Source organism: Toxorhynchites rutilus, chromosome 2 (assembly GCF_029784135.1).
Source record: "Toxorhynchites rutilus septentrionalis strain SRP chromosome 2, ASM2978413v1, whole genome shotgun sequence".
Taxonomy (NCBI): domain Eukaryota; kingdom Metazoa; phylum Arthropoda; class Insecta; order Diptera; family Culicidae; genus Toxorhynchites; species Toxorhynchites rutilus.
In genome coordinates this window covers 84,859,755-84,882,779 of record NC_073745.1, presented here as the reverse complement: position 1 = coordinate 84,882,779, position 23,025 = coordinate 84,859,755, and the positions used below count along the sequence as shown (strand labels likewise).

The 23,025-nt window shown below is 36.8% G+C and overlaps 1 protein-coding gene across 7 annotated transcripts in view; it reads right to left on the bottom strand.

Moving 5' to 3' along the window:
- LOC129770164 (endophilin-A) overlaps positions 1–23,025 on the bottom strand; it is a 160,354-nt gene that overhangs the window by 63,080 nt on the left and 74,249 nt on the right. For all 7 annotated transcript variants that reach the window (XM_055772826.1, XM_055772825.1, XM_055772820.1 and 4 more), the window contains one exon: positions 16,556–17,013. In XM_055772826.1, coding sequence (XP_055628801.1) covers positions 16,556–16,600 — 45 coding nt within the window. In that variant the 5' untranslated portion in view covers positions 16,601–17,013. The remainder of the gene's footprint in view (positions 1–16,555; positions 17,014–23,025) is intronic.

The following is a 23,025-nucleotide window of genomic DNA, read 5'->3' as shown; positions in this document are numbered from 1 at the left end:
TTTTGATTTCTGTAAGAAAAAAAACTATTGCCGTGGGCCACCCAAATGATTTTTTGATTGTATTGTTGAGTGGGATGTTGCTCGAAGTAAAGAATTTTCCTCGACGAACGATTCTGAACTGGATTTAAACCTCAAATATCCACTGTGGTGATGAGATGAGTTCGAACCGTCCCTTTTATAATACACTAACTGACCCGGCAAACTTTGTTCCGCCCAAAATTTATTTTTCGTTATCACATACATGGGTCCAATCGTATCTGTTCATTGATTGAAATTCTAATCTATTCTTTAAAATTACCTTTTACTATACAATTCCTAATACTTCTACCAAAATTCGTCATTATAATATCAGATTATTTTCAGACACAATTCTCGTTCAAGATTTTTCCACCACTTGCTTGTTTTCCATTACATGGAATAAATGTTTGATTCAGAAAATATGATAGAATAAAGACAGCCGGACAATTTGCTGTTATCCACACATTCGGCGATCCATTTTTATTTATATAGATAGAAGACGCAAACATCAAATGGACTAACAACGCTTGTCAATATGCAATTGTAGAACATAGGCGAATTGAATTTTTCGAACTTTCCCATTTTCCTTCAAAGTTTTCCGAAATTTTTCAATTGCCATGTTTGGTTGGAATATGTTTCGTTGAAATATGTGTATTATTTGTATGGGACCCCCTCTTCATTCCAGAGGAAGGAGTGCACCCTAAAACCTCCACATGCTAACTTCGGTTTCGTTTGCTTGATCAATTCTCGAGTAATGCAGGTATTTGTGTTTCATTTGTATGGTAGCCACTCTTTAGAGAGGGGGAGAAGTGTTTACTCTCCATAGAAACGGTTCTTGCCCCCTAAAACCTCCATGATGCCAAATTTGGCTCCATTTTCTTGATTAATTTTCGAGTTATGCACAAATTTGTGTTTAATTTGTATGACAGCACCCCCTTAGAGAGAGAATAAGAGTGTCTACTCACCATATAAACATTTCTCAAAACCCTCACATCCCAAATGTGGCTCCATTTGCTTAATTAGTTCTCGAGTTATGCAGACATTTGTGTTTCATTTGTATGGCAGACCCCCCCCCCTATAAAGAGTGGGGAGAAGTGTCTAACCACCATAGAAACATTCATTGCACCCCAAAACCTCCATATGGCAAATTTGGTTTCGTTTACTTGAAAAATTCTGGAATAATGCAGAAATTTGTGTTTCATTTGCAAGGCAGGTAGCCGCACCACACACCCCCATCACCCCCCCCCCCACCCCCCATCCCTTTCTTAGAGAGAGGGAGGAGTCTCAAACTATCATAAGAACTCAACCCCGACCCCGAAAATCCCTACATTCCAATTTTCATGTCGATCGGTTCAGTAGTTTCCGAGTCCATAAGAATCAGACAGACAGAAATCCATTTTGATATATATACTAGCTAACCCGGCAAACTTCGTCCCGCCCATTTACTTGATTAATTCTCGAGTAATGCAGAAATTTGTGTTTTATTTGTATGGCAGCCACCCCTAAGAGAGGGGGGAGGGGTATCTAACCACCATAGAAACATTCATTGCACCCTAAAGTTTCCATATGCCTAATTTGGTTTAATTTGCTTGATTAATTCTCGGGTAATGCAAAAATTTGTGTTTCATTTGTACGGCAGCCCCCTCTAAGAGAGGGGGAAGGAGTATCTTAACACCATAGAAACATTTATTGCATCCTAAAACCTCCACATGCCAAATTTGGTTTCATTTGCTTAATTAATTCTCGAGTAATGCAAAATTTGTGTTTCATTTGTATGGCAGCCCCCCCCTTTGAGTGGGGGAAGGACTGTCTAACCATCATAGAAACATTTATTGCACCCTAAAACTTTCACATGCCAACTTTGGTTTCGTTTGATTGATTAATTTCCGAGTAATGCAAAAAATTGTGTTTCATTTGTATGGCAGCCCCCCCTTAGAGGGGGGAGGGGTCTCAAAATATCACGAAAACCTTCCCCGGCCCCAAAAACCCCTACATACCAATTTTCATGTCGATCGGTTCAGTAGTTTCCGAGTCTATAAGAATCAGACAGACAGACAGACATCACTCCATTTTTATATATATAGGTAGAGAGAAGATAGATAGATAGAAGATAATAAATGATCAGAACAATTTTTGAATTTTAACTCGAAAAAAACTCTTCTTTGATACCGATTCATGTTTGAAGCAACCAAAGGAAGAAATGTTCGAAGAATCTGGCGCGAACGGTAAGCATTCCATTTGAGTGACACTTTCTACGTTATTTTCGAAATGATGCCGAGCGTTGTCAGAAAGAAAAGAACTTCAATTATCAAGCCGTTTAGCTCGCAATGCATAGCTTAATTCCCCCTCAACCAGGGAAATAAAAAAAATGTTTTTTTTTCATTTTTACATTTTCAGGTAGCTTATAACATTGAAAGTGTTATCGACCCACAAACACTGAATTTGCTCAATATGCTCAATCAATTACAATACTTCGTGGTATAAATGAGTCCAAAAGTCGTTTTTTTTGAAACTTTTTTCTGCCTGGCGACACATTTATTTCAGGATCCGATTTGGATCCATGCGACGAAGACTATTTTACAGCATTTACATATGTATTTTTATTGTGCAGCGTAGTAGTTCTCCAATATTTTGGTTTTAAATTTCATATCAGCCTTGAAATGATGATTTTTGCTATAATCATTGAAAAAAAAAATCATATAGCCGCCATGTTGGAATTTTTTTTTATTTTGAAGAACCGCTACGCTACGCGATAGAGAATTGGTTTTTCCCTATTTTCGCAGGGCCAGCATGTAAATAATGCCCCCAAACCTAATCGCCAACACAATGGAAAATATTGCGTGAAGTACCAAATAAGAAATTTAGATATATTTTTTAATCCCTATATCCCTATAAGAACCATCGATTTGTCCATTTGTCTCTCATACCATTCTCAATAGCTCTGAGATAAAAATACTGAAAGTGCATCTTACTGTCGTGTGTTGCAACATACTGTTTTCATTGAAACTTCAAAAATTTTTTTTAGTTCTCGAAATTTCGTTTTTTCCGAACTCTGATTTTCAATGAAATTTGTTCGTACGTGTTTCATAGATGTGTATGATTATTTCCAGAATTATAAGAGAACTAGCTGATCCGGCAAACTTCGTCGCAGAGCTATTCATTGATTGATCTTCTAATTGAACTTCCTAATTTTCTTTCACTATAAATTTCCTAGTGAGGGAGAGTCGGGAAAAACGAATATCTATGTACGATTGATAAATTACATTTTTATTTTAAACTAGCTGACCCGGCAAACTTCGTCCCGTCCAAAATTTATTTTTCGTTATCACATCCACGTTTTCTTACTAAGCGCTGTTCATGGGTCCAATCGCAGAATTGTTCATTAATTGATCTTCTTCTCTATCCTTTAAAATTACCTTTTACTATAAAATGCCTAGTACTTCTACCAAAACTCGACATTATAATATCAGATTATTTTCAGACACAATTCTCGTTCAAGATTTTTAACCACTTGCAAATAACATGTTTCTCCGTTACGTTACATGCCAAATTTGGTTTTATTTGCTTGATTAATTCTCGAGTAATGCAAGAATTTGTGTTTCATTTGTATGGTAAAACCAGCCCCGTCCCGCTTCCCTTAAAAAAAAGGGAGAGGAGTATCTAACCACCATAGATTCATTTACTGCACCCTAAAACCTCCACATGCCAAATTTGATTTCATTTGTTCGATTAGTTCTCGAGTAATGCAGAAATTTGTGCTTCATTTGTATGGCAGCTCCCCCTAAGAGAGGGGGGAGCGGTATCGAACCACCATGTAATCATTTATTGAACCATAAAACTTCCACACGGCAAAATTCATTTCATTTGCTTGATTAATTCTCGAGAAATTTAGAAATTTGTGTTTCATTTGTATGGCAGCCCCCCTTAGAGAGAAGGGAGGGGTCTCAAACTGTCACGAAATCAGACAAACAGAAAGACATCACTCCATTTATATATATATAGATATAGGATATGGAATTGCGTTATTTCGCCTGAAAATCCATTTCCACTTACGAACAAAGATCAATTTCGATAGCGCAAATCTCGAATGGACTAACAACGCTTATTATGATGTAATTTTCGAACATGTGGGAAATCAATTTTCCGACCTTCCTTCAGGATTTTCCGAAAATTTTCCGATTTTTCTCTCCACTATATTGATATATGGGAGGAGACGAATACAACAAAATATAGGAGGCTAAAATCGGACCATCACTTCTTCGGGGTTTCCGCTTACCAACAGATTTTGCCTTACATTTTTATTTATATAGATTTTAATGATGTACAAACTTGCAATAAGGTGTATCAATACCTTTAACACTTAGTGTGTACATCTAGCTGGCTTTCTGTTGAAATTGTAAATAAAAACAAAAAAGTAATCTAGAAATAGCAGCTCGATGTGCATTTTCGTCTGCAGAAAATAAGGGAGAGAGAGGGAGAGAGGGAGAGAGGGAGAGAGGTAGAGAGGGAGAGAGGGAGAGAGGGAAAGAGGGAGAGAGGGAGAGAGGGAAAGAGGGAGAGAAAAAGAGAAAGAAAGAAAGAAAAAGAGGAAGAGAGGAAGAGAGGAAGAGAGAAAGAGAGAAAGAGAGAAAGAGAGGAAGAGAGAGAGAGAGGAAGAGAGAAAGAGAGGAAGAGAGAAAGAGAGGAAGAGAGGAAGAGAGAAAGAGAGGAAGAGAGGAAGAGAGGAAGAGAGTGAGTGAATGAGTTGTACAATATTCATTTTGGATGGTGAAATATATGATTCAAGCTTTGTTCATCACAACCCTCACTTCAAACTCTATGAATTTGCGTAAGATTTTTGCTACGTAAAATTTAAATTTGATTTTTTTTATTTTCAAGCTACATTGCTTACGCGTCCGCTTTCTACTAACGATTATGGGTTAAAAACTCAGCACCCATCAAGAGATCGATTTACGATCGGAGTCCTGACCTTTCTCCATCCACACACGCCTATTGCTTGCTATAAAAGACATCGAACAAATTTCACTATTAATAATACAACAATGAAAACCTCATATTAACTGTCTCCGCTGGAATACTAGCCTCATCTATGTTAATGTTACCATTTTGTGATTAACTTTTGAAATAAATCTCGTATAGTGAAACTGGAAATCAATTTAAAAAATAAGTAACTCTTGAACTGAAACGAGAATCCTGAAACGAATTTGAACGATACTTGTTCGATACTTGCTACATACAAACATCATTGATGAAAATCGTCTAGTCGACCACACCTTGTAATTAGTTAATAATTTTAACTGCGATTCAAAACCTAATCGAAAACTGCACGTCATTTATCACATTCTCATATGGCCTATCATCAATGTGCTACCAATGCAGTCTCTCACAACAACATGTCGTGGCTTCCGCAGTTTATCTGAAAGCCCCCTTCCAGCCGTGTGGTCAATACACGTGGAATCGAGCATTAAATATGGATGCTTCTTCTATCGCTAACAAACACGAACATAGCAACATTCGAAGAGGTGGTTGAACATCGACATCCGCGCACCATCCCTCCGTATCTGTATGTTTCACGCGAGCTCCGGGCTTAATCGGTTTTGTGGCTGTGTACTCACACTCCTGCCCCCAAATCCCAGGAGATAAATGAAGAAAGAGTGTTTTATTTTGAGCAAGCGATGCGAATGGTGGTTGAAATATCGAATATTTGTCATGCCCCTCGTAATAGGGTGAATTTGTCTTTCTGAAAGTCCCCGTTGGGAATGTTTACGGAAGAATAGAAATATTGATATCATAATATGGGCAATATGGAAATTATGAGGGTTGTATATTTCGCTTCGAAATATGATTACATGGAAAAAATAGAAAAAAATGAAGATTCAGTTTTTGAACACTGGAAAAAATATATTTGTCATTATTCAAAAACTGAATCTTCATTTTTTTTTTCAAATCGACTAGAAGTGATGAATCTTTCCTTGAGATATATAATATTTTCGTTCGGTTGTGTATAATTAGAAATGAAGGGCTTTCTACGTAATTCAGTGCTTGTTTGAGCACATGAACAAAAGTCTACCCCAAAAACATCAAGAGCATCTTGCATAACTGCACACAAAGCCCGGCAAATTCAATTCACCTCATTCAATGGCACAATTCAATTTGTGCAAAATTAATCCACTTTCTAACGGAACTATTCCGCGCACACACACCTACACCAGAAACACTCACCCAATTGCAACTCACTCACGTTTGCTCCTCCAAAAAATATGCATTTCTAGGACGTGTCGGGGTACTCCACTCTTACCAGCTTCTTTCGAAAACCTGAAGATGCAGTGCAGAAAAAAATGGTACCACCACCGCTCGAAGCATATTGCAACAACGTCAACGTAGTTTGCGGAACGCCAGGAACGGACCGGACTTTATGATCACGTCTAGCGAATAAATTTCTTGAAAGTTTAATGATTGTAGTAGCGGTGGCAGCAGCAAGAGCAGCAGCAGCAGCAGCAACCCAGAAACGCCAGATACCCTACAACAGCAGTTTTTTACGACAACTATTATTGTGCTCGTTATTCTGCGTTATCGAGTCAGAATAGCGTTTTTCCATTTTTCCTTCTGGTCTCTCCGCGTTATCCGGGTCAACAGATGCCAATAAAACTGAGCTTCTAGTTTGGGTGCCGGTAGAGTGTCTTTAATCAATAATATGCGCAATCGGAATGAGTTTTTTGATATTCAGCTGAATATTTAGAGAACTAGGTGGCTGACCCAGGATCATTCAGGAGGTGCAGAGCATCATATTTGAAGAATATAAATTTCTACACATATGGTCAAATCTCAATTATGACAGAGTTATCGAACTATTATTGCTTTGGGCTCTGTTTGTCTTAAACTGCTCTAATAAAAAAGGACGCTACTTAAGACGATTGTGTTGCTTTCATTTGAAATATGAGACAACTTGATAAAATAATAACATTTTGCTATTGAAAAACTTGAACATTAGCACGAGGGACTTGATTGATTCTATCAACTATATTAAAGATGGAACTCATTCTTGAATGATCTTATCTTTTTTTGCATTTTCGAGAAGCTCAGAAATGTTGTGCCGAAATGATTTTTCAATATTTTATTTCGTTCAAAAATTACAGATGTGGGTGAAACTTTCCTCGTAGAATGTGCACTTAAATGTAAATATGGGATATGTAGGACAATCAAAAAATCAAAAACATAAAAATATAGTTTTTCCATTATACTTTTAAACGGTTTTATTTAGCATTATCTATTGTAAGTATGTTTGTATGTTTATCTGTAGGGTTGCCCCACTTCAATAGAAATTCAACCCCCTTCCTGTTGACCGATTGATCTGAAATTTGGATCACGCCTTCATCTTTGCTATCGTTATAAAACTGCGTATTCCATGACCTTTAAAATCCAAGATGGCGGCTGCTACAAAATGACGGACTACATATTTCACCAAAACCCCATCAATATGGGTATCAAAAGAAAGGGCTTGACTAGAAGAACACAGTTATTTATGAAAATGCGAATTCAAAATGGTCACCATCACAAAGTGACGACTTTTTTTTCAATTCATCTTGTGAAAATGCAAATCCAAAATGGCGATATATATTTTTATTTCAAAACCCCATCAATGAAAAATCCAAGTTCAAAATAACCAATTACTTATATTGATACAACTTCCGTATAGAGCGATTCCACCCCAAATCAATCGGCTGCTGACCCGACCCTCTACGATTTTTTTGAAAGTACAAATGATGGTACAAATGATGGAGACTACCAAAAATTACAATTTTTTAAAAAGGGCGTAATCGAAATCGAAATTTATTTTTCTATCTTTCTTGAAATATGATGTTTGACAAAGTTATTGTAAAATCAATAAACCGTTACATTTTAACCCTTTGCGGTCGTATTAAATTTGGACATGGGTTTCGTACTGGTCGGAATTATTTTTCTTTGAAAAAACAGTGATCCATAGAAGACTATGGAAAATAAACATTTATTAAATAATGTTTTGTGAACTATATATTTAATACATATATATAGTTCACAAAACATTATTTAAAAAATGTATTTTAATGTGATGTTTTAATATAAAAATTATATTTTATAATTCGCCTTCGTGTGAAATCTTTCGAAACAGTCTTCAAGAGTAAATCATATGAGGATAATCAATACATAATTTTATTTTTTTTATCCGTTGAATATGAGACACGTTTGTCATTGATACAATAAACGTGTAATCAATGCCAGCAATGTGTATCCGGAAAACTTAGTACTTTTCACTTTTAACAAACGAAGATTTGTTTACATTAGATTATTTTGTTGACATAAGACATTTATCCAAACAATTAATCAGCTCTTTAAAAATAACTACTTCAATATAATTTAAACTTGAAGTTACTGAAATAATGATTTCTGCGTATCCGAAATGATCAGAACTTTTAACTTTAGATGAACAAAGATTTTGTCGCTTGAGATACGTATGCGATTATTTAAATAACATAAGATATTTATGCCAACAGTAGTTCTGATACTTATGAACAATTATTTCTATCACACCAAAGTGTTACAATAGTAAAATTCTGCTGTTATAATTTTTATCCCACATTCCTATGTATTCAACGCACTGTGTGTTGTCTTGTGTGGGTGACTACTTTGTTTGATACAGATTACCGTTATTTATTACTCATAGAAGCACCGTATTGATTCGTGAACAGGTTCACTAGACACCATGCTTCGTTTAGGAAAAGCATAAACTGATACTTGTTTGAGTAAAACATAAGATTAGCATGGTTTCTTGCTGTGGAGGCTAAGAGCAGACAAACGACCAGAACGGTAAAAAAAGGTATGGTGGCTGAGAGCAGATAAACGACCACAAAGAGTTAAATGTACTGTTAGAAAATCATTCTCAAAAATTAAACTTAATATTAAAATCTTTTATATATTTATGTCGTCTATAGTAAGTTCTTCTAACATATCTTCCAGGTATTCATTTGCGTATAGTTCCTCAATATCCGAATAGGAGCTCGATGAGATAATACTCGAAACTTTTCTTCTAGCGCTATGCACGATTTCGTCGTCACTACTTCCCACGCTTTCAGATTTACTATTACAACGTCCGGTGAACATTTTGAGGATGAAACAAAAGAAACACATGGCGTCTAAGAAAAAAAACTTTTTGGAATAAACAGGGGCCTATCCGAGTTGCGCAATTATTATTCTCAATAAAAAAATCCTGGCAACTCGCCTCTTCTTTCAGGTTTTTATCTACCAAGCGCAAAGAACAATGAAAACGAATCACGTGAAAAGTCGAAGTTGCCAAATGTGATATAGTTCATGACGATTATTTTCCCACAAAAGTGACATATGTTCTTGGTATGATATATTCACAGAATCTTCGCAATCGATTGAACATTCATCGTCATCGAATATAGTATATAGAGCAAGTACGTTCGGTTGAATTTCATTTTTTTTTTATTATCATTGGCAACACTGTACAATTGGCTGAAACATTATTTTTATAAGTTTTCTTATCAGCAGTCGATTGATTTTGTTCGGATTCAACAGAAAAGTAGTCCTGAATCAAACCCGAATTCATTATTATCGTTGCCCTCTTATTTCTCTAGCTCACCGATAGTTTAATTTGGGCCCCGCAAGAAACTCGACCGAATCGCTCCTGGCGACAAATGTGTTTAAAACGAAAAATAACACCTCTCTGATTTTTGGATATGGTATATAAAAAATCATCAGCTTTCAAGAAAAAATATAAAAAATATATGGCGCCCCATACTATAAAAAACATGAAAAACATAAAAAACATACTATAAAAAAAACAAATATAATCAATAGTTATGAGAACAAAATCCAATTATTTTGCAAGTGTAATGTTTTTTCAAAGAAGACTTTAATTTGATATGTTGGTCATTTGAAACGGACCAGTAGCTCGAAAGTTATGAATTCTTGAATAAAGTCATTTTTCGAAAAAAAATTGTTCGGACCAACCTAAAATGGAAATAAACACGCTAATGAAAAAATAAAAAATACGGGTCTAATGTTTTGCGATTAAGAACAAAATTACCACTTTTCACGAAAATCTGAGAACTACTATATCGGTTTGACATGGAATGGCTGTATATACAGTATGGTCAATAAATAAGTGGACTTTTTATTTAAATCATGAAACACGTAACGCCATCTGTTGAGTGTTAATAACATTAGAAAGGTTAAGGTCTCACCTTTCAAATGCAGCCAACTTTATGTAAATCGGTTGACAGGTCAAAAAGTTACGCGCTTTTTAATGACAGTATGTTTTGGGCTTTTGTCGTAAAAATACAATGAAACAAAGAGCACATATTAAATTTTATTTCGTGATTTTCTGACATACGTGTTTCGTGTTCCATGATTTGAATAAAAAGTCCCCTTATTTCTTGAACATACCGTGTATGTACATTAGGGTGCCAATAAAAGTATGGGAAATAATCGACAATAAAATTTCAAAAAGTTACCCCATACAAAATGCAAAATAAGAGCCCCATACACCATATGCAAAATAAGAGCTCAATCGGGCTTAAGGGAGAGTGGCGCAAAGCGTTCGAAGTTTGAGTTTTTTGAAAGTCGAAAAATCACCCAATAGAGGAGTAATGGGAATTGGGGTTTTCAAAAAAAAAATTATTGCCAAATGTCTTAAAATTGCTTGAAACATCGAGATCTCTTGTCATCTCTAAAAAACAAAAATCGACACTCTGGGAATACGAAGCAAAACGTATGGTTTACTGTGCTTGATTGACACGATAAAATACGCTATATTTTTTATATTTTTTTCATTTTTGAAAGCTGAGGGTTTTTTACAAAACAAAGATCAAGGATGTGATTTTATCGTTTTTGAGTTATGATTTTTCAATGCCGTTTGCTTGTTATCACGTTATCTCGAGGACCCTGAGGAAGCCGGGTTATCCAATGCAAACCCGAATCGTCTCGACCGGAAGTGCTGTGCCTGGTGAAACTAGGTGAAACGATAAATACAGATCGCTACCTATAACAAATGATGAAACCGTGAAACACCCAATAAAAACCCTAAGCTGGAAAATGTTATCACACCCGCTGTAATCTTCAGACCTTTCCACCCCAAGATTCTAACCTTTATGCTTTAATGAGACCCACCTGCTGAACAACGCTTCGACGAATACAAAGACGTCGAAAAATGGCTCAAAAATGGCGAATGGTTTTCGTTGAAACAAAGATATGTTTTAATGGGAAGGAGTCCACAATTTGCTTGAGAGAAATCTCCTGAAAATCATGTTTTTTTCATCGAAAAGCAGAAACAATTTCAACTTGCACACTTCGGAAAGCTTCGGATGTCTATCATTGAAATAAAAAAAAATCTTCTCGTGGAAGAAAATTATCTCTGCCACCATCTGCTTAACACGTTGAGCTCTGTCGGTTCCTGATGTTAAGTTTTTCGTTAGAAAAAAAATGGGTAGGTTATATCTATGATATAACCGCAAGGTTGACGTGGGACTACCTTAGCTTAGCAATCATTTGTTTGTATTGGTTAAATTTTTGATTGAATGAAACAATTTCCGAATTCAATTCAATTCAATTCAATTCAATTGAATATTAGCTTTGTGAGTAAAAAGATTTTTTTATCTGTATTATAGTGATTTTCAATTCATTTGGCTGGTTCGTCACTTTTACTTCCATTTTTGGAAGAATGTCGGGAGTGAAAATTGAACTCGTGACCTTCAGCGTGAGAGGCATGGATGTTACCACTACGCCAGATTGCCTCCACAGTAAAAAGATTGTATAATGCCATGTAAGATCAATTCATGCATTGTGATAGATTATGTTCTCCGTTACAATGTAAATTTAAACAGTCCTTTTACGTTTGGTATGATGACATCTTAATTTTGAAGTCTGTTATAGGTAAACATTTTTCAATCGGAACAAAAATGCCCCCGATTTGAATGTATTTGCAATGCCAATTTCCCCAGACACCTTGGTTTAGAAGTCTTTATTAGGTAAACACATTTCAGTCGGAACAAAAATACCTCTGACGTGCATGAATATGCAATGCCAATTTCCTCAGACACCTTGGTTCGAAAGTCTGTGTTGGGGGGAACACATTTCAGCCGGAACACAAATGCCTCCGACTTAAATGTATTTGCAATGCCAATTTCCCTACGCTCCATGGATTTGAAGTCTGTGTTAGGGAAACACATTTCGGTCGGAACAAAAATACCTCCGACTTCCATGTATTTGCAATGCCGATTTCTCTAACGCTGCTTGGTTTTGAAGTCTGTGTTAGAGAACACATTTCGGTACGAACAAAAATCCCCATACTTTCATGTGTTTGCGATGCCGATTACCCCAAGGCTGCTTGGTTTCGATGGCTGTGTTGGGGAAACCGTAAATCGGGCCAATCAAAACGAGGTAGTTAGGGCGTTTAGATATCGCTTAACATTTTACAGTTATTCAATTGTTTATCCAATGAAAAATAACATTTTATTAATTGCGATAGAAGCGTAGAAATATTTCATATTAACTGATGCAAACATCTTTCCGATCCAGTAAGAAATGTTCGAGTTATAAGCATTCGGAATCTTTCATTTTTTCCTGCATGTTCTATGTTTAGGTTTTCATTTTACCCCCCATATACTCCGGTTAGACGTAGTCCCACGTCAAAAGTTGATCACCGGGACTGACAGTTACAAAATAAGGAAATATTTAAAAATAGTTTGTTTTCGGATGTTTTACGATGATTCTTCTAGTCGAATTTCTAACTATTTTCTTTTTGTACAATAAATATCTTTTGGGAACAGTGACCGACACAGATGTTATGCAAATGCTATTGATGTGGACGGAATGAAAAGCATAGCAAGAACAATTCGGGGCTCAACGTGTTAAGCATGTGTTGGTCAGTTTCCGTTTCAAGTCGGACTCGATTATCCGGAGTATTTTATTTTTGATTTTTTTTTTTTATCAGAAATTTTGAATAATTTGTTAATAAATGTTAATTTACAAATATTATTATTTGAGAGAAATTGAACGTAGCTAGATAGATGAGAGGGCTGGAACAGAGGTTGTTGTACTAGTTTCGATTATCCGCAGTAGATTTATATAAGTTGAAAATTCCAAATTTAAATGAATACATTGATTTAATATTTAAACATACTCAATATGATGATTTAATGAAACATAGATGTAAATAGCTAACACGAGCAGGGTCCGTTTAGTATGTTTAAATTCGGTTATCCACATTGTATCATATATAAAATGATCATTCTAATAATCATGGACGTAGTAAGGAAAAGGAAAATTTGGGGTAGGAGTGTTCAGATTGTTGCAAACAATACAAAATAAGTGATAAACCTTTGTATCCGTTTGGATAGTCCTTTGATATATTGGATTCTCAAAAGATTTCTAATTAGCATTTTCATATGTTACGATATCAACGCAGAACAAATCCAATAAAACTTGTGTTGCAAATTATTATTTATTTCAGTTTAAAAACAAATTTATGAGTAACTATGTGCAATAGAGTGCCAATGAAAATTGTCATCTCACATTTACGAATGGGAAAAATATTGAATCCCTCGAAAGCATATACTATACAATATTCCAGCTCAATCAGACTTTATATACTATTGTCGCATAGACGCCAAAGTTCAACATTTTTCTCTAAAATATTTTCACGTGATTCGCGCAGGAGGAATTGTCTTTCCAATGGCAATTTGTTTTCTTTAGTCCAAGTAATAACTTTTTCGATTCCACATAAGGGTGTTTCATTTGCATTCCAATTTTTGAGACTCTTCATCTTCATCAACCTGATGTAGTTCCCATCTTAATGTTGATTCACTTATCAATGTCAGCGAACTCTCCTTGGCATCCAAGAAGCTCACGCATAAGCTTTCGCTTGTAATTGGACATGACCATTTGAATAATATTTTGGTCCATGAGCTGTAAGACGATGTTTTTTTTTTCAATTTAAAAAAATACCCCTCCCCCCAGGAGGCGCTAGTCGATTTCTGGCTACGACACTGCAATATACAAAAAAAAATCAGTATAAATCATGGTTATTTTACGTTTACCGAGAGATTTTTTTAAATTTTTTTTTATGATTCTATTTGGAAAATTCGGTTATCCGGAGTGAAAAACAATCAACATTCCGGATAATCGAGTCCGACCTGTATTACATGTACAAGAAGAGTTCAGCCGATAACTTTTGAAAATAGGCTGAGATGTTCGGATATACAACGAGTAAACAATGTTCGCGACTTAGGCGTGACGATGGATCAATCTTTAACGCTAATTAAAACAAAGATCGAGAATTCAAAGAAGCCCTGAAAATTCCACTCACTTATCACTGCGGGAAAGAATTCGCTGATACGCAAGCAATTTTTAAAATTTAATCAGCGTACGGTCCAAACTCGACTTTGCGAGTGTCGTGTGACGACCGCAGTACGATTTGCAAATCCAATGGCTAAAATGTGTCCGGAAAAGATTCCTGAAGAAATGTAGGATGGAGGGGAGAACACCTGTCAGCATACGAAGATCTCTGCTGTTTGGGAGAGTTGGATACTGTCTGTAGCAGACACAAGATCGCGGCTGTCACATTCTTTTGTAATGTACTAAGCGGACGAATCAGAAGCGGGATCTCTATGACCGGAACTGTTTTTACACCAGCCCCGTCTCTTTTCGTCGTCGAAGGGTGGTTGATTCACCCTTGAGGTTCAAAAATTACAAATCTACAGCTAGATTTATGCGGGAGTTCAACATGCTGCAAGATGTGGTTTCTGTAAGTATGACAGAAGCAAATTTGAAGAAGATTAAGCTCATTTTTGAGTGGCTTAAAACTCAAACTTATACATTTAGTTAAGTTTGAGTTTTAAGAATGTTCGTTTTGAGGTCGTACTCTCAACCAAATTCGAGAGATTCACGATGGTGCAGGATTCATTTCACCATCCAATAAATAAATACGCTCTTATGAAATTCAATATTTGTTCGATGTTTTCTCATTAGCCTTCTCATCTTACAAAGAGTCGTGCAAATGGAGTAAATAAAATCACTCAGCCAGAAAGTTTTTTCATCCTTAAATATCCGAAAAACATTGATTTAAAATAAGCATTGGTTTCATTTCTATTTTCAAAATGACCGGTGAGGAGATTCTCGATAACCTACAATGATTTTTTCAGCTCGCGTATAATTGAAGCGAAACGCCTTGCTTAAAACCAACCTACACTTTTTCCCGTACTGAGCTAACTCGGTTCACTCATCAATGAACACCTTTTGCAAACGTTGATGGTCATCAATTTCGAGGTAACGCACACAGTACACAGTACGATTTGCAGTGTGCACCGACCTTGACATAGATCGGCCTTATCCCCCAGGGTTGCATAATTCCATCATCATTCAAAGCTCAGTGCACGCGTCGCCTCTATACCAGTTATAACCTGAGACCTTTGCCTTTTCCCAGCATTTGACCGCTCCACTCTCCTGGAACGGACAGTTATTCATCCGGACGGTTCCTCGTTCGTTCGTTCGGAAGGCCAGGGTTAACAAACCTGTGTGTATGAGCTTTTCTCGTTTCCCATTGATGGTTTAGGTGTAGTCGTGGTGCTACAGTAATAATGTATTCCAACCCACCTCTCCCCACCTCGAGAAGGTTGTCGACGACGACACGACAACACGACAACGACGATGATACACTGATGATGGAGAGGATTCGTTACGGGAAATATAGGTCACGAAAAGAACAAACTGACAGAACGGGGCTGCTGCTAGGGTGTGCTAGCTGCGGGTGGAAAAAAACGAGCCTCGTATCATCCCCGACGAGAAGGAGTGCTTTTATCGCACCCACGCCAGTCCTTTATCATGAGGGGGCTAATGGAAGATACAGAAGATGCTGCTGTTCGTACGTGTTTAGCACCAAATGAGAGACGATTTTTCATCTTCGCGTCTCCAATTACGAACAAACATCCGCGCGCAAATGAATGCACTAGCGAATATATATATATATATATATATATATATATATATATATATATATGGAAATGTGGTTATACTGAAAATATCCTTGTGTCTCTGGGGATAAAGGACTATAACATGTACGTGTCCCCCCCGATTTAATGAATCGCATACGGGGATTATTTAATTCCCATTGTTTAGCGATGCACGTCCTGTGGTTTCGCATCGCCATTAAATAGTGGGACGTTTCAAAAATTTGGAAAAGTTTGTGTGAGAGAAAACTAAAACTCATTGCGGAACGAGCTCGCCATTAATTTTCCGTCACTCTGCTGCTCTGGTCAGAGGGAATCAACATTGAATTTAATTAAATTGTACTTACACAGTGTAAAGATTTATAATATCATTAAAAGCTACCAAATGGCTGTGAAGAGATGCTGTTAAATTGTTTAAATTTCAGAAGTATTTCAATTAGAATCAAATGAAAACAACACAAATTTTCTGGTAATGAAACCAACATTTTACCATTCTAAAAAGTTCCAAAAAGGATTAAAAAAACATCACTTACTTGATTCGCTTTGTTGATCTGCTTCTTCAGACCAGCGAACGCCATACTGCTGCTAATGGTGAGGCCTTTTTTATATAACGCTTGCTCCCAAAAAAATCGATCGGTGAGTATTACACTCACACGCGCTGCTCACTTCTAGCGGCAACGAATACTGACCGAATCAGCACGGGTACTTCTAGCTCAAGCTGTATCGTTTTTTTCCTTCGCTTTTCCGCGGATCACTTCTTTGTCTGGCACCTTATCGACCCTCACTAGCCGCGAGCTGACACCTTTTTATCTGCTTCTAAAAAGCACTTTCCAATGCACTTTTGCACTTTTTGCTCTACGGTTTTCTTGCTTGGTTGCTTCACTAACTTCCCTCACTATCGCAGCAGTAAAATCTACGATACTCCGCGGGATACTCGTCTTTCCACTTCTGTTGTGCTGTTTTTCAATCACTCAAACTTCAAACTGTCGAACTGCTCATCAATAGGCGTTCCATCGTTCGTGCCCGGAGGATTCGCATCACGGACAGCAGCAGCAGCAGCAACAGCCGAACATGAAAAGAAAAGATAAGAAAATACAAATTAGAATGTAAATTTGTGAAACGTATCGCCATCCAATTTTCGATTTTCCGCCTGCTTGGTTATTGTGGTGGAAGGAAAAAGAACGAAAGATATGCCTTCTGGAATGTGAAAGTTTCACCATTTATACCGTTCTGAATCATATTTCAGACGCTTAAAGTGCGCTACACATACACCGTTTCGTCACTGTGAAGTCAACGTCAGTGATGGTAAAAAATCACATTCAACGATCAATGAATAAGTATATCCCTCTAATCGGATGTTTTTAAATCACCCCCAGCAGGCGATGCTCTTTTATCCTTCATATGTACACAGAGAGAATACTTGGAACGGTGAGCTACCAAGATCTCAAAAAAGCAATATGAAAGAGGAATCCCCACTGTAGGCACTCTCGAAGCATTGCTTCTACTACTCAAGGTTTATCGTGAGTGCAAGCCACAAACGATTAATCCCATGCCATAAAGCGGATAATGAATTCTTGATCGGAAAGTGTACAAGAGACGATCAACTAAAATCTTACGACACTCATCGAGGGATTTTTAATTCTCTATTGCACTGACCGCAGTGAGTGGCTGACTCAGTCTCGTGTCGATTTTATTTTGCTGTCGTCTCCCGCCCGATAAACAGCAGACGGGTAATGGATGCAATTGATTAATTTCATTACCAGCAGATTTGGGCGAATCTCATCCCGCCCAAAATCGTTTTTTAGATTTCAATAGTTCTGAACATTCACATTTCTCTTCAAATATTTTTTCTGATAATAATTCAATTAGTGATTTCACGAAACACTTTTCGAATTCAATGGAATTTCAGACCCTTTTTTATTTTGTAGATAACACGGATCACATATTTGATTAATACAATTCTGTGTGGTTACGTTTTTCGTTGCAAATACAGGGTAGGCCATTTAAAGTGGAAGGATTTGTTTTTTCATTAGCAAAGTAAAGAAGTGGAATTTTAAAATTTTTTTTTGAAATTCATTTATTTTGGTCCAAGGAGATTTGTTCTAACTACTTTTTGATTATGATATCTCGTAAATGACCGCCTCTGGCCTTGACCGCAAAATGTGCCATTTTTTCGGCATTTTCCATCACTTTGCCCAATGTTTCGGCCGATATGGCAGCAATTTCTTGTCGGATATTGCAGCGATATTTCAGCGCAGCCAGGGTCCTTGGTTTACCAGTGTATACCTTGGATTTTAAATATCCCCATAAAAAAAAGTCAGGAGGCGTCAAATCAGGTGATCTCGGTGGCCAGTCATAATCGCCGTTTTTCGATATTAATCTTCCGGGGAACATTTCGATGATCCATTTCGCAAAATCAAGTCGACGTGGTAAGTCAGATGGGTTAAGTTGTTGAGCCATTTGAATTTTATACGGAAACATTTTCAAATCAACACGAATTATGCGTCGGAGAGTGGTTCGAGCGATGCCTAACTCTTGGGAACGATGGCGACCTGATGTCGATGGAGTCTCTGCAACACTGGCTCGAACGGCATCAATATTCTCGTCGAAACGTCTTGGTCGTTGTCTGGACAGATGACTGGCATTACCAACACTACCAGACGATATAAATTTGGCATATAATCGACGTATAGTGTTGTCTCCAGGCGATGTTTTAACTTTATTTTTATTTTTCCACGCACGTTTAGTTAACACAATTGAGAAGTTATTTTGAATGTACAGCTGAACAATTTCAGCGCGTTGTTTAGGTGTGTATTGTTCCATGGTTAAAATTGTACTGAAATGACGCTTCCAACGCGGTATGACATTTGTTAATCTGACATCTCTGTCAAAAGTTAGGGGGTTGCCAGATGCTTCCACTTTAAATGGCCCACCCTGTATAACATATGTTATTCATATATTGTGGACTTCCAACATATGTAACAGTAGATTTATTGAACGACCAATGCTTTTTTTTTCATATCCCTTCAAACTTGTTGCATCTCTTGAGTGTACATACTGCTTTGTCCGCAGATTTGTTTGGTTGAATCTGGTTAATTTCAGGTATTCAATCTCCATATTGTCGAATACTGTTGGAACAATCGGTATCGCAGAAAATGATTATCAACATCCTACTTAATCATCAAACGGTATGCGAAGAATTTAAGTGAACTGACGGCATTGGAATATATGCTTTGTGAGGACCATACAATTATTATCAGAGCGGATAAACGTCCGACTGGAAGACATGGACATCAATTTAATGTTCCCAAGATAAATTTATCCTTTGAAGGTCGTTAACCTTCCTAAAGATGATCAGATGGAATATATTCTAATGTCGTCTGGAATAACCGAACCAACATCTTATGATCGTGATGTTGTTTTTGCTATTGTTCTGATGTTTCATAACACGGCACTCTATTGATTATTCGCCGAAAATGAATAAAAAAAATATCCTTGAAGTTAGCCTACGGTTTTAGTAGCATTGCAATATGGTGAGCCAGTCTCAGGATAAGAAAACATTTTAAAATAAAGCATTTTTTGAATGAATCAGTAGTGAAACAAAACGTCAGCTTTGTGATAGCAGATAATCATTACCCATTTGAGTTGTATAAGTATTCCCCCCACAAACTACAAATTATGTAGAGTTCCACAATCCTAAAATTCTATGAGTAAATATTTACGTGCTTACACAAAAAACACATGTTGGCATATTTGCGCTAATTTATGTTTTTGATTAATTCTAATTAAAGTCTTTTCTAGCCACAAGTTTACTCGGGCCCGAAAGGAGTGTTCTGTATTTGGGCTGGCGGAAAAATATATCTCGCAAGACCACGTGTTCGATATCGTAATAGCCTTGGCCAATAATGCATTTACATTAACTCATAAAATCAGTGATTTGAGGGGGATTATTGTTTGTAGTCTCTTGTAGATGAATTTAAACACCATCTGAGAAATCCTCTGTGGAACATTAAACATTAAAGAAATCCTCTGTGGAACATTAAACATTAAAGTCGTCCTATCTGCTGTAGCGCATTTTTTCCTCACACAGTTTCATCGAGGTAAATGTGCTCGGAGAGGAAAATTGAACGCCCAGACGAGAGAGCGAGAATCATAAAGCGTACGTCATACTCATTCCCATGGAGCAAATTCTTGTTACGAGTTGTAAACAGAACGAGAAAGGAGAGTAACTCAATTATTCGAACTAGTTTCAGTCTAGCAATGCTTTGGTCAACTCAGAGTTATCAAGAGAAAATCATTTGGTTATGATGGGAGAGGATTAATAGTTAGTCGCAGTTTGCACAGATTACGATCTGTGCAGTTTGCGATTAATCGTATATCGCATCATGCTCCTTTGTATTCCATCCTTGGTCAACGTAGAGGAATGAAATGTCAAATATTCTCCCATGGAAATCGTATGGTAGCATTCACATACTCAATCACCGGCAACTTTGACGTCGGCGAAATAAGTCCAAGAGAATAGTTGACGGGACGGTGACGCTGTATGTGTAGCGCACTTAAGGCATATGATGCAGAACAGATCTGAACTTTATGCTTCATATATTATTCAAATGAAGCAAATAAAAATCAAACTTCGGAAACTATTTAAAAAAAAAATCTGTTTGCATAACGGTTTCTTGTGGATCTATGCACAATTTAGATTTCTGTACGATTACTAATACTATAAAATGATCTAAAAGTGTGCTGCAACCTTCCATGCACACACAAATGTTTTCAAAAATTGTCTACAACAATTGATGGCTGGTTGAATTGTAATAGAACTTCCACCAATTGATTTTTTAATTGTCTTGAAATAATTTTCAACAACCTCTTTTATGATATTTTCCATTTTTCCCAAAATGATTGTCGTTTATTGATGTTTGTTTGTAGCTTAATTGTTTAAAATATCGTAAGGCTTATATTGCTTCAATGATATTTACTCGTATATATTTGAATTCAGGTTATTTGTTGTTCAAAGTAAAAAAATAATTGAAGACATCAGAGCATGAATCTTGATTCTTTGTGGAGGCGATCTGACGTAGTGGTAACATCCATGCCTCTCACGCTAAAGGTCACGAGTTCAATTCTCGCTCCCGACATTCTTCCAAAAATGGAAGTAAAAGTGACGAACCAGCCACCAGAAATGAGTTGAAAGTCACTATAATACAGATAAAAAAAAATCTTGATTCCTCATATTTGTTACATAATTACATCTATTTTGTCATCACCCTTTTGTACCAATTTCTCTTTCTTAATTCTTGAATTTGCAGCATTTTTGTCTTTTTCAGTTCTTTAAGTTTTTTCTTTCTGCTCCATCCGTTCTACCTGCTTTCTCAGCTTAGCTAATGTTTGGATTTCTTTTTGTTCCCGTTTCAACTCAGTTTTCATTTTCTTTTCCTCATGTTTTTTGGCGCTTTGTCATTTCAATCAACTTCTTCACAGGTTCTACTTCTTTATACAACATATCCCAGAACTCGCTTGTGGCCACTGCAGAAGTAACGCGAGGCTTACTTTTAACATGAATTGATGCATTACCAGGATACACGGCAACATAGGGAGGATTCAGGGTTTCTTCTGTTAGAAGTTTATCCAGTTGCACATTGTTCACTAATTATTCAACTTCCCACATATCTATCTGTTGGTCTGAAGCTGAAAAACATGTGTATTATTTAAACAAGATTTTAAAATATTTTGGTGCATTATATGAATCTACGCTTTGCATCCGTAATAAGTCTGAAAACTCACATTGTAGTATCATCAATTTCAACTGAATCGTAGGGAAAAAGTTCGATTCAAGTTTCGGACACTTTATTTTGTAATTTTTTGAACGAAAATTACATTACACTTGATTATATTTTATAGTCAACTGCGAAACACTTACCAAGCAATCACAGTAAACTGTTAACGATGATGAGAACTGATGAAACACGGGAGAAATTGAAATATTGATGAACGGGTAAATTCTACGTGCTCACGCTAAGCAAACGTCAAACACAAAGTGTGTAGTGTTATCAGATTTTTTTTTTATAAATTCGTTTATTTTTACAGGCATAAGTTTAAAGGAGCCGAAATCTTAAATATATTTTTAAAACTATATATATGATCAATTTTCTTAAATCTATGGTTAGTAATGTGGGAAACCGATTACTCGCGGTGGACTCGAGATTAGAAGGGTGACATATTTTTCTCAGGAAAAGGATAGGGTATAAGGTAATTATTACAATGTTGATAATCACACACACTCAATTCTTAAATCTATTCGTACATCTGTTGTGAATTTACATTTCATTCTCCTGTTTATAGCAAGCGGACCAATTACTCACAAAGGAAGAAATGGAGGGTATAAGGATAATCACACACGAATATCGATATATTTAAGGAAAACATATATTTGGGACATGTAATCAAGGTCTAACCGAGCCAACACATCTCTCACCGGCACATTGGGCTGCCTTCCTCTAGCCCGAAGGGAGTTCTCTAAATTCGATCTGGCAACAAGATACACCTCACATGACCAAACAACGTGTTCGATGTCGTGGTAACCTCGGCCACAAACGCAGATATTGCTGCCGGCCAGATTGAAACGAAAGAGTAGCGCGTCTAACGAACAGTGATTGGACATGAGTCGGGAGAAGGTGCGAATAAAGTCCCGACTCAAGTCCAGACATTTGAACCATGGTTTGAGGCTAACCTTAGGGATAATCGAGTGAAGCCACTGGCCCAATTCATCTTCGTTCCATTTGCGTTGCCAGTTAGCGATGGTAGTTTTACGGACTAAAGAGTAAAATTCATTGAAGGCGATTTGACGCTGATAAATATCGCCTTCAATCGCACCTCCCTTTGCTAATGAGTCAGCCCTCTCATTACCCGGAATTGAGCAATGAGAAGGGACCCACACAAAGGTAATGATATAACAGCGTCTGGATAAAGCACTCAAAATTTCTCGTATTCTCTCAAGGAAGTA